General features: G+C 43.1%; 1 protein-coding gene across 1 annotated transcript in view; it reads left to right on the top strand.

Annotated features, from left to right (window-relative positions):
* Positions 1-15,538, top strand: part of COL7A1 (collagen type VII alpha 1 chain) — a 156,115-nt gene that overhangs the window by 9,346 nt on the left and 131,231 nt on the right. The window contains exon 2 of the mRNA XM_069736324.1: positions 8,874-8,958. Within this exon, the coding sequence (XP_069592425.1) occupies positions 8,883-8,958 (76 nt within the window). The 5' untranslated portion in view covers positions 8,874-8,882. The remainder of the gene's footprint in view (positions 1-8,873; positions 8,959-15,538) is intronic.

Here is a 15,538-nt window from a genome sequence, read left to right as displayed (position 1 = left end):
ATTACATTACTGATCCTGAGTTACATCCTGTATTATACTCCAGAGCTGCACTCACTATTCTGCTGGTGCAGTCACTGTGTGCATACATTATATTACTGATCCTGAGTTACATCCTGTATTATACCCCAGAGCTGCACTCACTATTCTGCTGGTGCAGTCACTGTGTACATACATTACATTACTGATCCTGAGTTACATCCTGTATTATACCCCAGAGCTGCACTCACTATTCTGCTGGTGCAGTCACTGTGTACATACATTACATTACTGATCCTGAGTTACATCCTGTATTATACTCCAGAGCTGCACTCACTATTCTGCTGGTGCAGTCACTGTGTACATACATTACATTACTGATCCTGAGTTATATCCTGTATTATACCCCAGAGCTGCACTCACTAATCTGCTGGTGCAGTCACTGTGTACATACATTACTGATCCTGAGTTACATCCTGTATTATTCCCCAGAGCTGCACTCACTATTCTGCTGGTGCAGTCACTGTGTACATACATTACATTACTGATCCTGAGTTACATCCTGTATTATACTCCAGAGCTGCACTCACTATTCTGCTGGTGCAGTCACTGTGTGCATACATTACATTACTGATCCTGAGTTACATCCTGTATTATACCCCAGAGCTGCACTCACTATTCTGCTGGTGCAGTCACTGTGTACATACATTACATTACTGATCCTGAGTTACATCCTGTATTATACCCCAGAGCTGCACTCACTATTCTGCTGGTGCAGTCACTGTGTACATACATTACATTACTGATCCTGAGTTACATCCTGTATTATACTCCAGAGCTGCACTCACTACTCTGCTGGTGCACTCACTGTGTACATACATTACATTACTGATCCTGAGTTACATCCTGTATTATACTCCAGAGCTGCACTCACTATTCTGCTGGTGCAGTCACTGTGTACATACATTACATTACTGATCCTGAGTTATATCCTGTATTATACCCCAGAGCTGCACTCACTAATCTGCTGGTGCAGTCACTGTGTACATACATTACTGATCCTGAGTTACATCCTGTATTATTCCCCAGAGCTGCACTCACTATTCTGCTGGTGCAGTCACTGTGTACATACATTACATTTCTGATCCTGAGTTACATCCTGTATTATACTCCAGAGCTGCACTCACTATTCTGCTGGTGCAGTCACTGTGTGCATACATTACATTACTGATCCTGAGTTACATCCTGTATTATACCCCAGAGCTGCACTCACTATTCTGCTGGTGCAGTCACTGTGTACATACATTACATTAATGATCCTGAGTTACATCCTGTATTATACTCCAGAGCTGCACTCACTATTCTGCTGGTGCAGTCACTGTGTACATACATTACTGATCCTGAGTTAAATCCTGTATTATACCCCAGAGCTGCACTCACTATTCTGCTGGTGCAGTCACTGTGTACATACATTACATTACTGATCCTGAGTTACATCCTGTATTATACTCCAGAGCTGCACTCACTACTCTGCTGGTGCACTCACTGTGTACATACATTACAGATCTTTCTACGTTTTCCTGGTGCCTTTGCCGTATATGAGGAGTCTGACAATTATGGCCGCTGTTATGGCCCCACAGGGTTAGTTAGCAGCTTTTGCAGAGTTAGGCTACTTTCACAATGGCGTCGTTTTCAATACGTCGCAATGCGTCGTTTAGGGGAATAACGCATCCTGCAAAGTTGTTTGCAGGATGCGTTTTTGCCCCATAGAGTAACATTACCGACGCATTGCGACGTATTGACACACGTCGCAACCGTCGTGCGACGGTAACGCCGTGTTGTGGTGGATCGCCGGGAGCAAAAAACGTTAAATGTAACGTTTTTTGCTGCCGACGGACCGCTTTTTCCGACCGCGCATGTGCGGCCGGAACTCCGCCCCCACCTCCCCGCACCTCACAATGGGGCAGCGGATGCGCCGGAGAAATGCATCTGCTGCACCCGTTGTGCGGCGCAGCAAAAGCTAGCGTCGGAATCTCGGCCCGACGCAATGCGACGGGCCGAATCTGACGCTAGTGTGAAAGTAGCCTTATGGGCAGTGGATCTCTGCACCGTGTTCTTCCAGCTTTGCTCCTGTGTTGCAGCTGATTACACAGACGTGCGGTGGAGGTCGTCACTCCGCTTTCCCAGAATCAGATATTAGTATTAAACAGGCGAGAGAATAGTTCTCACCTTCACAGATGATGGCGGGATTGTAGAAGATCACTAAATATTGGGCCTGAACTCAGAATTGCAGCGCGGACCTCTGACCCTGTGATGGGTTTCGCAGGCGCTGTGCACGGCTGGTTTTTAGATTTCCTGAGCTTCCTCCTCCGTTTTGCACCGTCATCCCCCAGGTTGTCAGTAAACCAATGTTTCCTGGAGCGCTGCCCGGCTGTGGGTGACAGATCAGAATTCATTGATATTGTGTTTACTGGAGGAACCACAGAAAAGTAACGGGATTATGTTTCCAATACGCTTCGTGTATCTTCAGTACTTTACTATTTCCATATCTCTGCTTGCTGTCACTAAATGTAAAGATTTTGTGGATTTCATTGCATGGAATCCTGTGCAGCCTTTTTGAGTTTTTACATGTTTCAAGTTGTTAAATTTGGGTCCAGATGAGATAATTAGACATTTTGCCTTGGGGTCATCTCAGAGTAGACAACATCCTATTGTCTCGGTATTAGGTGTGATATGTAGATTCCACTGTCAGGAGGTCACCGAATAGTCACCTATGGAAAACACACTGTACAGTATATATAGGGGTCAGCTATGATCCTGATGTGTTCTCCAAGTGTAGACATGTCTTTACTGGTCATCATAGAGTTGACGTGTCTAGTGAGTGATCGTGGTCTACAGACTTGTCTACTAGGTAATCATGGATTCTTCATGTCTCTACTAGGTCATCATCAAGTAGACAAGTGGTTACTAAGTTGTCATAGTTTGGACAGGATGCTACTGGGTCATCATAAAGTGAAACTGTGTCCACTAGGTCATTGTGGAGTAGATGTGTCTACAAGAGTGATAGGTATCTACTGTGGGTCATCATGGAGTAGATATATGTCTGTTGGGTTATCATAAAGTGGACACGTGTCTAACTGGTCATCATGTAATGGGCACTAATCTACTAGGTAATCATGTAATGGACACACATCTACTGGGGCATCATAGAGTGAACATCTACATGTCTCTATTTGGTCTTCATGTAGTGGGCACAAGCCTAATTGGTCATCATGGAGGGGTTATCATGGAATAAGCACATGTCTACTGAGTCATCATTGAGTTGGCACTTCTTTACTGGCTAATCATGGAGTAGACATGTGGACTTGTGTCTACTGGGTTATCATTGAATGGGCACTTGTCTACTGGGTCATCATGGAATAAGCACATGTCTACTGAGTGATCGTAGAGTTGGTACATATCCACTGGGTCGTCATGGAGTGGACAAGTGTCTACAGGCTGATCATGGAGTAGACATGTGGACTTGTGCCTTCTGGGTCATCACAGAGTTGGCACATGTCTACTGAGTCATAAAGACGTGGACACGTGTATACTGGGTCATTATAGAGAGTGTAAACGTAAACTGGGTCATCATGGAGTGGACAAGTGTGTACCTGCTGAAATGGTGTAGACACGTAGTGTTGTAGCTATTGGGTCATCATGGAGTGGGCACCTTCCTACTGGGTCATCATGGAGTGGGCACCTGCCTACTGGGTCATCGTGGACACTTGTCGACTAGGTCATCATGGAGTAGACACATGTCTACTGACTGATATGGAGTTGAAACATGGTCTCGTATCTACTGGGTCATCATGGAGTGGGTACCTCCCTACTGGGTCATCATGGAATGGGCACCTGCCTACTGGGTCATAATGGAGTAGACATCTGTCTTCTGGGTCATCATGGAGTGGACACGTATCTTCTGGGTCATCATGGAGTAGACACGTATCTTCTGGGTCATCATGGAGTAGACACGTGTCTTCCGGGTCATCATGGAATGGACACGTGTCTACTGGGTCATCAAGGAGTAGACATTCTTGGTTCTCTGGGTCTTAGGAGACCGGTATGGAATCTACATAGTTAATTTTGGACCTGTCTTCACCTTTATGGCTCATCTTTTTGTAAAACATCCATGTCTTGGACTCGCTTGCAGGTGTATCATCATAGCCAAGATCACAGTCAGCCGCCCTTGTAAATTATTTGATGTTTCAGGCTCAGCCAATCAATACTTTAATAATACGAGTTCTTCAAAGCCGGGAAACACAAAGGAAATCTGTGGGTGTCAGCAATGGTGGGACATTCCTACATTATGAGCTCAATGAGGGCTACGACTGATCATTTACCTCTTACGTCGGGTCACAGAGGAGAAAAGCAATGAGGACTTCAAAGGGAAAAACTTTCGATATAGAAGTGTTAGAAAGGAGGATATGATTAATGTTCCTGGAGTGCAGGGGAGTAAAGAAGGATACTTCACTGCCCCAGCCATTTCATCTGCACATAAGAGGTCTCGAGTGCCCCGGTCAAGGCCATTTACTGAACAATGCAGACCTTAATGAGAGCAAGTTCTTATCTGCAACCATTTGGCAGTCCACAATAGTTTTAAAAAGTTTTCTAATGTACTTTGTGTATCAGTTTTTCATAGTTTTCAAGATCTCTGCTTCAATAAGAACCTTCTCCCAGGGTATAATAAATCAGCGCTGGTCATGAACTGGATACACTGGTGGGCAACTCTGATAATTAACATGACCAAGTCAGAAGCTGCAATACCAGACCCGGCCTACAGAAGAGAGTGGCACTATTTCTAACAAAACTTATTAGTGGTGATTTTTAGTGTTCCCAGGAGCCAAGACCATTGCCAATGGCATTTCTTAATATAATTTTTTGACGTTTTTAAACCCCTTTTACATACAAGAGCAGGTTCCCACAAATGGTTCCAGGAAGATTCCATGCTGTATTGTTTCCTACTAATGGGAGATGTGGACACACAAAGGGTTAACTCCCAACATCTGTGTGACAGGACCTGGAGCGGCAGATGTAAGGTGGCCATATCTGCTCGGCTTCTTAGGTCCCACCACCTGTAGATGCTAAAATGCTGTAAATTTCTGCAAATTCCAGAAATTCCAAATATAAAACAAATGTCAAGACGTGAATCACTCTGTGATCTGATGGACCCGTAGACGGTGACAGGCCCGGAGGCGCTGGAGACGCCCGTAAGCTACTTGACTCCACGCTCTGTTTAATAGACTTACTCTGGTAATGGACGGCAACCACATCACAGCGCCACATGTGAGGTCTGAACAGTTACCTCCGCAGCCAAAGTCAGTGTTTAGACACAAGTTTCCTCTTCGATAATCGTTCCCGGCCGGGACTGACCCTCTGTCTGTAGCTAACGGCAAATATTTGGATAAGGGATGTGTATGTGACTCATAACCGTGCACGAAAATATACGGAAAGGATGGTTAAAGGGAACGTGTCAGAAGAAAACGACTGAGTGCTTAAATCAGGATTTTATGTGAAATTTATTCTTACATGTTTTTAAAATAATTTTAATGTCACAATTTTCATGCTGTCACAGCTCTCCTCTCCCTCCTGTACAATGACTGATAACACCTCTATATACAGTAGATAACACAGGATCCACAATTCACAATAGATGATATCACAGCTCACCTCCTCCTCCTGTACAATGACTGATAACACCTCTATATACAGTAGATAACACAGGATCCACCATTCACAATAGGTGATGTCACAGCTCACCTCCTCCTCCTGTACAATGACTGATAACACCTCTATATACAGTAGATAACATAGGAGCCACCATTCACAATAAGTGATGTCACAGCTCACCTCCTCCTCCTCCTGTACAATGACTGATAGCACCTCTATATACAGTAGATAACATAGGAGCCACCATTCACAATAAGTGATGTCACAGCTCACCTCCGCTCCCTCCTGTATAATAACTGATAACATCTCTATATACAGTAGATAATACAGGACCAACCATTCACAATGTATGATGTATGTAAGTACTTGGACAAGAATACAGTAATTAACCAGAGCCAGCATGGGTTTTTAGCCAGACTAATTGAATCACTGACTGGGTGGATCATGGAAATGCGGTAGATATAGTATGTCTCAACTTCAGCAAAGCATTTGATAAAGTACGGAAACTCATACTATCCTTACTAAAAAAAAATGACCAAGTATGGGACTGACAAGGCTACAGTTAGGTGGATTCATAACTGGCTCAGTGATCGTACTCAAAGAGCGGTAATGAATTATTGCAAATCCAGTCAGAAGACTGTTTCAAGTGGGGAGCACAAGGCTCTGTCCTGGTCCCAGTGTTACAAGTGGGGACCACAAGGCTCTGTTCTGGTCGCAGTGTTACAAGTGGGGACCACACGGCTCTGTCCTTATCCCTGTGTTACAAGTGGGAACCACAAGGCTCTGTCCTGGTCCCAGTGTTACAAGTGGGGACCACAATGCTCTCTCCTGGTTCCAGTGTTACAAGTGGGGACCACAAGGCTCTGTCCTGGTCCCAGTGTTACAAGTGGGGACCACAAGGCTCTGTCCTGGTCCCAGTGTTACAAGTGGGGACCACATGGCTCTGTCCTGGCTCCAGTGTTGTTCAACATTTTTAGAAATTGTCTAGATAAGGGAACTGAAGTTAAACTGATCAAATTTGCAGACGATTCAAAGCTAGGAGGGATAGCTAACACTAGAGAAGACAGAGAAAGGATTCAGCAGCATCTAGATAATTTTGAACAATGGGCAGCGACTAACAGAATGGTATTTAACAGGGAGAAATGCAAGATTCTACATCTGGGCAGGAAAAATGAAAATTACATCTATAGAATGGGTGTCATAGAAGTAAGCAACAGCATGTGTGAGAAAGACTTGGGCATACTAATAGATCACAGACTCCACATGAGTCAACAGTGTGATGCAGCAGCAAAAAAGGCAAACACAGTTCTAGGATGTAGTAAGAGAAGCATAGAGTCTAGATCACGTGAAGCAATTGTCCCTCTCTACTCCTCCTTGGTCAGACCTCATCTGGAATACTATGTCCAGTTCTGGGCACCACATATTAAAAAAGACATTGAAAAACTGGAGCAAGTTCAGAGAAGAGCGACCAGGATGGTGAGCGGACTGCAAAGTATATCCTACGGGGAACTGTTAAAGGATCTGGGAATGTTTAGCTGCAAAAAAGAAAACTAAGAAGAGACTTAGTAGCTGACTACAAATATCTGAAGGGCTGTCACAGTGTAGAGGGATCATCATTATTCTCATCAATGAGTGGAACAGGCGGCCACGAGAGGTGGTGAGTTCTCCTTCAATGGAAGTCTTCAAACAGAGGCCGGACAGACATCTGTCTGAGATGGTTTAGTGACTACTGCATTGAGCAGGGGGTTGGACACGATGACCCTGGAGGTCTCTTCCAACTCCAACATTCTAGGATTCTATGATTGTATGTCACAGCTCGCCTTTTCCCCCTCCCTTCACAGTTATCGCTAGTAATGTCCATGTAACTAATAGGAAGTGGGTCTAACATTAGGCCTAGTGTCCATTGTGAGAAATGCATTTTTTTACATTTTTCCAATAGTGATGATAATGATATGAAATTAAACTAAAAAAAAAAATAGATAATTTCCTAATGACTCATTGCCTTTAAATTTATTGACTTAAGGGTGTGTAGATTTCTGCAATCATTTTTACTGTCGCAATGTATCTAAAAAAAAATGACACAGCTCAGCCATGTTTAAAAATCTCCTGCCGTTTTGCGTACGCAGCTCCTATGCAGAGCTAAATGTTTCCGTGGTTTCAACAAAAAAAAACCACTCTCTTTGCTAACATTGCTTGTAGGCTATGATATGCAGGCAGCACACATCAGCACACAGATCCCACATGTCCAGCTCTGCTAGATCCCAGTATACCTGATGTGTCTGAATGATTTTCCATTCTGTGATCCGTCACAGGCTTTATGTTTTCTATTAGCTTCATGCATCACATTGTCGGCTGTTTCCTGTAGAGGAAAAACCAGTCTGTAAATCTGGTCCCGATTTTCTACGTGCGATATGATCTAAATTTGGATTTCCCATAAAACATTTCCAAACTACGGTAATTTCCATCCTAATAGACTTTGTGCATCGATTCCTGTCTGGGGTAAACACCTCTGCTTGCTGTCACATTCATTGTTTGATACAATCGCTAAAAATCGGTTTTCTATTCGTTTGTTTTTTTAGTTTACATTTTATTTATTTATATTGATTGATTTTAATTGATTTCTTTTTTTTTTGCGTTCTATTAGAAATTGATACATAAAAGTTTGCTAGAAAGTAAAACGCTTGCAGAGAGTAATTTTGCTACTTAGAAATTGTCGACATGCTGCTGTTGACGGATTTGTTGTTATAATTATCGGCATTATTGCTTCCAGAGTCGTTAACAAGTAAAGAAACAACGTGTTGTGGGATTCTTACTATTTGTATACTTGCTTGTTTATTAAAATAAAATTAAAGTACACGAGTCATCATTAGAAAATGATAAATCCATAAATGTTATCCATCAGGAGCAACTAACCTTCTTGTTGATGATTTCCACATCACAGCATACCATTAACTAAAATACAAACTGGAAATGATGAGAAAATAGGACATGAGTTAACTTACTAAGTTTTACTAAAAAAAAACAAAAACCAAAACCTAGATTTTGACATTGGGCTTATGTAGTTACTGTCTGCAGCAGCATCAGTGATATTATTATTATTATTATTATTATTATTATTATTGTTAATTATCATTATTTTTACATCTTCTATTTTTTCTTATCTACCAATCTTTTTTTGTGTCTTGCAGGAATAGAAGATGATAGGGTCAACTGCCCTCCTAGTGGCACTGCACGCACTTATAATATTCCCTGAGCGGAGCTCCAGTCAGCAAGGTACGTAGCTACAGGATCGCTGATCGCCCTGCTGAAATCCATTAGGTCAATTTTACTAAATCCTCCTTTATTTCAACGTTCTGGCTCGTTGGTTCATTGCACCTTCCCATGAAAGTTTAATTGGTATGCAAACGAGGCTAAAGGGCTATGGTAGATCTGAAGCCTCCGTCACTCCAGCTCTATTCCCCGCCCGGCGCCGCCTCCTCCTGTTTGACGGACAGCCTCTATGTTGTGTGACTTCAGGCAAAAGAGCTGTCAGTGAAGCAGAAGGAGGAGGCAGAGCTGGGCAAGTAATAGAGCTGGGGTGACGGAAGCTTCAGATCTACTAATAGCACTTCACCCTCATTTGCATAAATTCAAACGCTGATTTTTCAGTAATGGATGAACGGACCGGCCAGGTAAAAAATATTACTGGACTTGTCTTTAAAAAGAGCCAAATAATTTGGGTTGTGAAATCCTGCTGACAAATTCCCTTTAAACATTGATTGGAAGCTAACCGACAGTATCCCTTTAATCCCCCATTGTCCTAAGAAATAATGTATCGCATTTGTATAGGGATCATTTACTTATTTATATAGAGATATATTCTTGGCTGGATGATAAATAAATGTAATTGTGACACTGTATCTGAGATCATGAATACCTCATTTACAGTTTGTTCTCTTACAAACTGTCTCTTGCTATATATATATATATATATATATATATATATACCTGGTGTAAATGGCGCTGTTCTCCTGAATCCGGTGATGTTTTTCTTGTGTTCCTGCGCCTCTCCGTTCCCGAGATAAGACCTGAATATAAATATTGACTTAATAGGCATTTGGGTGCGGTTTTCAGTAGTTCCTCGTGGGTGTCTCCTTGAGGGCCACGCCCAGTTGGTTTAAAAACAAATTTATATATAGATAAAAAGGGGCAATATCTCAGGAATGGAGAGACGCAGGAAGAAAAGAAAAACAACGCCGGATTCAGGAGAACAGTGGCATTTACACCAAGTAGAAATACAAATATATGGGTTGATAGGTCCCCTTTAACCCCTTAATGTAAGAAGATGTTCCATTATGAAAGGAATGCCCATTTGCGGAGGGGGTTCAGTAACTGAGCTCGGTCCACATGCGGTAGATGCTCACATGCATCGGCTCCCATTGCCCCCCGATGACGCGATTAGGGGGCATCGATGGGTTATCATAGTTGTCTTCTTAATACGAGTCCCTTAAGGGGACTAACAAAGTAAAAAAAATAAAAACGTAAATATTAAAAATTCAAATTACTACCATTTTCCTTTACTAAAAAAAATAAATTAAATAAATGAAAAATATCTATATTTGGTATCACCACATCTGTAAAAGTCCAGCCTATCAAAATATAAATGCCGTAAAAAGTAAAAAAAAAAAAAAAAAATTCGGAATTCCGTTCTTTCCTTTTTTTCTGTTTTACCCAGGTTCCATGTAGGAATAGGACATAGTATCTACAGCAGAATGTAGTTTTGGTTCATCTGCAAATACAGAAAGTATTATGAAGTTGGCTCTTTGCATAATAAATAGGTTCTGCTTCATTGTAGTTATATGTAAATATTCCATATAAATCTGATACTAATTTTGCAGTTTGGTTCTTGGATTTTTCCCTTCTGGTTGGTTTTTAGTTGCATCCTTTCCACGGCCCCTCTCAGCTGAGGCACAGAAATGTTTCACCGCTTTGTGACTTTTCATCCCCATCAGTTTGTGGTCACACGGTTCGCCCACGGTCAGACCTGCAAAATCATTTACAGGAATCTCTCAAACAAATCCTCCTAGATGACATAAACACGAGCTAACATAAAGAGCAAAAAAGGAAAAGATAAAACAGCACTTAGAAAAAATAACCCAAATGGGGCCACACGCACCCAGGTGCTAGTTCTTGCACATCCCCCCTGCCCATGGGACTGAGCTGTTGCTTCACATGCAGAGGTCCCAGTGCAGGGACGGAGGTGAAGACGGATGGGGTCAAGATGAGCTGCAGCAGCACTTCTCATCATTATGATTGATAGCAATGAATGTTCTGGGTTTATTGTCATCAGTGAAATGAAAATGGTTCACCCTCCCCACAATATTCAATCTTTCTGCTGTTTCAAATAAATAAAACAATAATAATAATAATAATAATTTTTATTTATATAGCGCCAACATATTCCGCAGCGCTTTACAAATTATAGAGGGGACTTGTACATACAATAGACATTACAGCATAACAGAAATACAGTTCAAAACAGATACCAAGAGGAGTGAGGGCCCTGCTCGTAAGCTTACAAACTATGAGGAAAAGGGGAGACACGAGAGGTGGATGGTAACAATTGCTATAGTTATTCGGACCAGCCATAGTGTAAGGCTTGGGTGTTCATGTAAAGCTGCATGAACCAGTTAATTAATTTTTTTTTTTTTTTTTTTAATATAGGCCACACAGGGATCGTTAGGTTAATGCATTGAGGCGGTAGGCCAGTCTGAACAAATGAGTTTTTAGGGCACGCTTAAAACTGTGGGGATTGGGGATTAATCGTATTATCCTAGGTAGTGCATTCCAAAGAATCGGCGCAGCACGTGTAAAGTCTTGGAGACGGGAGTGGGAGGTTCTGATTATTGAGGATGCTAACCTGAGGTCATCAGCGGAGCGGAGGGCACGGGTAGGGTGGTAGACTGAGACCAGAGAGGAGATGTAGGGTGGTGCTGAGCCATGGAGTGCTTTGTGGATGAGGGTAGTAGTTTTGTACTGGATTCTTGAGTGGATGGGTAACCAGTGTAATGACTGGCACAAGGTAGAGGCATCGGTGTAACGGTTGGTGAGGAATATGATCCTGGCAGCAGCATTCAGGACAGATTGGAGCGGGGAGAGTTTGGTAAGAGGGAGGCCGATTAGTAGAGAGTTACAATAGTCCAGACGAGAATGAATAAGTGAAACAGTAAGAGTTTTTGCAGAGTCGAAAGTAAGAAAAGGGCGAATTCTAGAAATGTTTTTGAGATGCAGGTAAGAAGAGCGAGCCAGTGATCGGATGTGGGGGGTGAATGAAAGGTCAGAATCAAGGATGACCCCAAGGCAGCGGGCATGTTGCTTTGGAGTAATGGTGGAACCGCAAACGGAGATGGCAATGTCAGGCAAAGGTAGGTTAGTAGAGGGAGAAAACACGAGGAGTTCAGTTTTTGACAGGTTTAGTTTCAGATAGAGGGAGGACATGATGCTAGAGACAGCGGTAAGACAATCACTGGTGTTTTCTAATAAGGCAGGCGTGAGATCAGGAGAAGAAGTGTATAGTTGGGTGTCGTCAGCATAGAGATGGTACTGGAAGCCAAATCTACTGATTGTTTGTCCAATAGGGGCAGTATACAAAGAGAAGAGGAGGGGGCCTAGGACTGATCCTTGAGGAACCCCAACAGTAAGGGGAAGGTGAGAGGAGGAGGAACCAGCGAAACATACAGTGAAGGATCGGTCAGAGAGATAGGAGGAGAACCAGGAGAGAACGGTGTCCTTGAGGCCGATGGAGCGGAGCATAGTGAGGAGGAGCTGATGATCCACAGTATCAAATGCTGCAGAGAGATCCAAGAGAATTAGCATGGAGTAGTGACCATTAGATTTAGCTGTTAGTAGGTCATTAGAGACTTTAGTGAGGGCAGTTTCAGTAGAGTGTAAAGAGCGGAAACCAGATTGAAGAGGGTCGAGAAGAGAGTTATCTGAGAGATAGCGGGTAAGACGGGAGTGGACCAGGCGTTCGAGGAGTTTAGAGATGAAGGGAAGATTAGAGACAGGTCTATAATTAGCGGCACAGTTTTGGTCGAGGGATGGTTTTTTAAGTAATGGATGTATGATGGCATGCTTAAATGAGGAGGGAAAAATACCGGAAGTGAGGGAAAGGTTGAATATTTTTGTTAGGTGAGAGGTGACAGCCGGGGAAAGGGACTGGAGGAAATGTGACGGAATGGGGTCACTGGTGCAAGTGGTCGGGCGAGAAGATGCAAGGAGCCTGCTTACTTCTTCTTCTGTAACTGGTTCAAAGTCAGAGAGTGAACTAGATGCAGTGGGGGAGGGAGGACAGTGCATGGTATGAAGAGATTGGGAGATGATTTCCTGTCGAATATGGTCAATTTTTTCTTTGAAGTAATTGGCCAGATTGTCAGCACGGAGATCCGTGGTTGGGGCCTGCGCTCTTGGGTTGAGTAGGGACTGGAACGTGTCAAAGAGACGTTTAGGGTTATTGGACAGGGAGGTGATGAGGGTGTTGAAGTAGGTTTGTTTGGAGAGGTGAAGGGCAGAATTGTATGTCTTTAGCATGAACTTATAATGGATGAAATATTCGGGTAGATTAGATTTTCTCCACAGACGTTCTGCGCACCTGGAGCACCGCTGCAGGAAACGTGTTTGCAGCGTGTGCCACGGTTGTTGCCGTCTGTGCCGAGTTGTTTTATGTATAGGAGGAGCAGCTTCATCCAGGGCACTTTGCAGGGTTTCATTGTAATGCTTCAGAGCAGAATCAGGACATGAGATGGAGGAGATTGGGGCCAATGAGGACTGCAAGTTCTTCATAAGTTTCTGGGTGTTAATGGCCTGTATGTTTCTATAAGTGTGGAAAGTGGGGGTGACCTGAGCGGGAAGGCAGTTCTTGATAGAGAATGAAAGAAGGTTGTGGTCAGAGAGTGGGAGAGGGGAGTTTGTGAAATCATCCACTGAGCAAAGCCGGGAGAAGACCAAGTCAAGGGAGTTTCCATCTTCATGTGTTGGAGAGTTAGTATGCTGCGAGAGGCCAAAAGAGGAGGATAGCGATAAAAGGTGAGAAGCAGATGGGGAGAGGGGAGAGGCAATGGGGATGTTGAAATCACCCATGATAAGGGTGGGGGTGTCACAGGAAAGAAAGTGTGGAAGCCAGGTGGCAAAGTGATCCAGGAACTGATGAGAGGGGCCGGGAGGACGATACACCACCACCACTCGCATGGAGAAGGGGACGTAGAGTCTGACCACATGGACCTCAAAGGAAGGGAAGACAAGTGAGGGTACTTGGGGGATAACTTGGAAAGTACATTTTGGTGAAAGGAGCAGACCAACGCCTCCACCTGCTCTGTTGTCCGATCTTGGGGTATGAGAAAAGTGTAGTGCACCATATGAAAGAGCAGCAGCGGTGGTGTCTGACTGCTGGATCCAGGTTTCAGTAAGAGCCAGGAGATTAAGAGAATTAGAAAGGAAGAAGTCATGAATGAAGGAGAGTTTATTACACACAGAGCGAGAATTCCAAAGGGCACAATTCAAAGAGACAGAAGGCATGCAGGGAATATTAATAAGGTTAGAGGGGTTTCTGGGTGTAGCAATTGGGAGGTTTGACTGGCTATAACATGGGGGGCCGGGGTTTGGAGAGATGTCTCCAGCAACTAGGAGGAGGATCGAAAGAGTGAGCAGATGGTTAAGTGATTTGTGAGAGCGTCTCTTGTGTTTGGATGTTGGGACTGAATGGATCTGTGCTGTTAAGCAATGTGAACAGAGCATGAGTGCTATACATAGGAGAGGCAAGGACAGAGGGGCCGATATGGATGGAGTGTAGAGAGTTAATGCGAGGGCGGTGAATGTGAGTGAATGCAGCAGCCAGAATATAGATTATACAAATAAATATGGTGAGTATTTGTGCTGTTTCAAGTGAATATGGATTAGATTTAGATTGTCTTACCTGTCTCCTGCCCTGTCTAACTGCCATGTTATAACTGCCGAGTACTTAGAAAAAAAAATACTTTGAATAAAAAATACACGAATAACAGTGCACGAATGCACCCCTGCACGAATGCATCCCCAAGCTAAATCTACATTTATAGAAGGCTAGCCCTTAGATCTCCCTTTTTTTTTTTTTGGGTTAAAGCTCGTTAGCAATCAATCAAACTCAGTTGAGACAACAGGACACAATAAATGTAGTGATCAGATAAACAAATGTCCAGGTCTACATGGATCATAGACCACTTTGAAACAGTTATGTGATCTCTCTGAGTAAGGACATGCAAAGTCAGATTAAATATCTATAAACACAAAAAAGGCATAATAGGATGACTAACATATATAGATATATGCAGGATTCAATGCCGAAGATGGAATGACTCAGATACCATTCAAGCTGCTTGCTGTCAGGGACTGGAGCAATAGACATGCAGGATATTTCAGCTCAGAGAATGAATGATCTGTTTACCTGTATGAAGAGAGAAGAGATGCTTGATTATATTCTGCCATGTTATAACTGCCGAGTACTTAGAATAATAGCTCAACATAACTAATATAATAAGTGGTTTCTCCAAACTCAGCACACATTGCCACTTGCAGTCTGAGAAGTATTTATACCTTTATCACCTGCATCTCTGGCTGTTATAACCTGCTGCAGACACGATTCATAGTCACACACCAGCTTCTTGCAGCAATACTGAAGAATCTTAGCCTATTCCTCAAGGGCAATGGCCTCCAGATATTTAATATTCTTGTGTTTTCATGGAACAAACTCCATGTTTCACTATAGGCATCACTGAGCCTCCACCATATTTCACTATAGACATCACTGACCCTCCACCATATTTAACTATAGACATCCCTG

Source organism: Ranitomeya imitator, chromosome 8, assembly GCF_032444005.1.
Source record: "Ranitomeya imitator isolate aRanImi1 chromosome 8, aRanImi1.pri, whole genome shotgun sequence".
Classification (NCBI taxonomy): Eukaryota; Metazoa; Chordata; class Amphibia; order Anura; family Dendrobatidae; genus Ranitomeya; species Ranitomeya imitator.
This window is presented reverse-complemented; position numbering and strand designations above follow the sequence as displayed.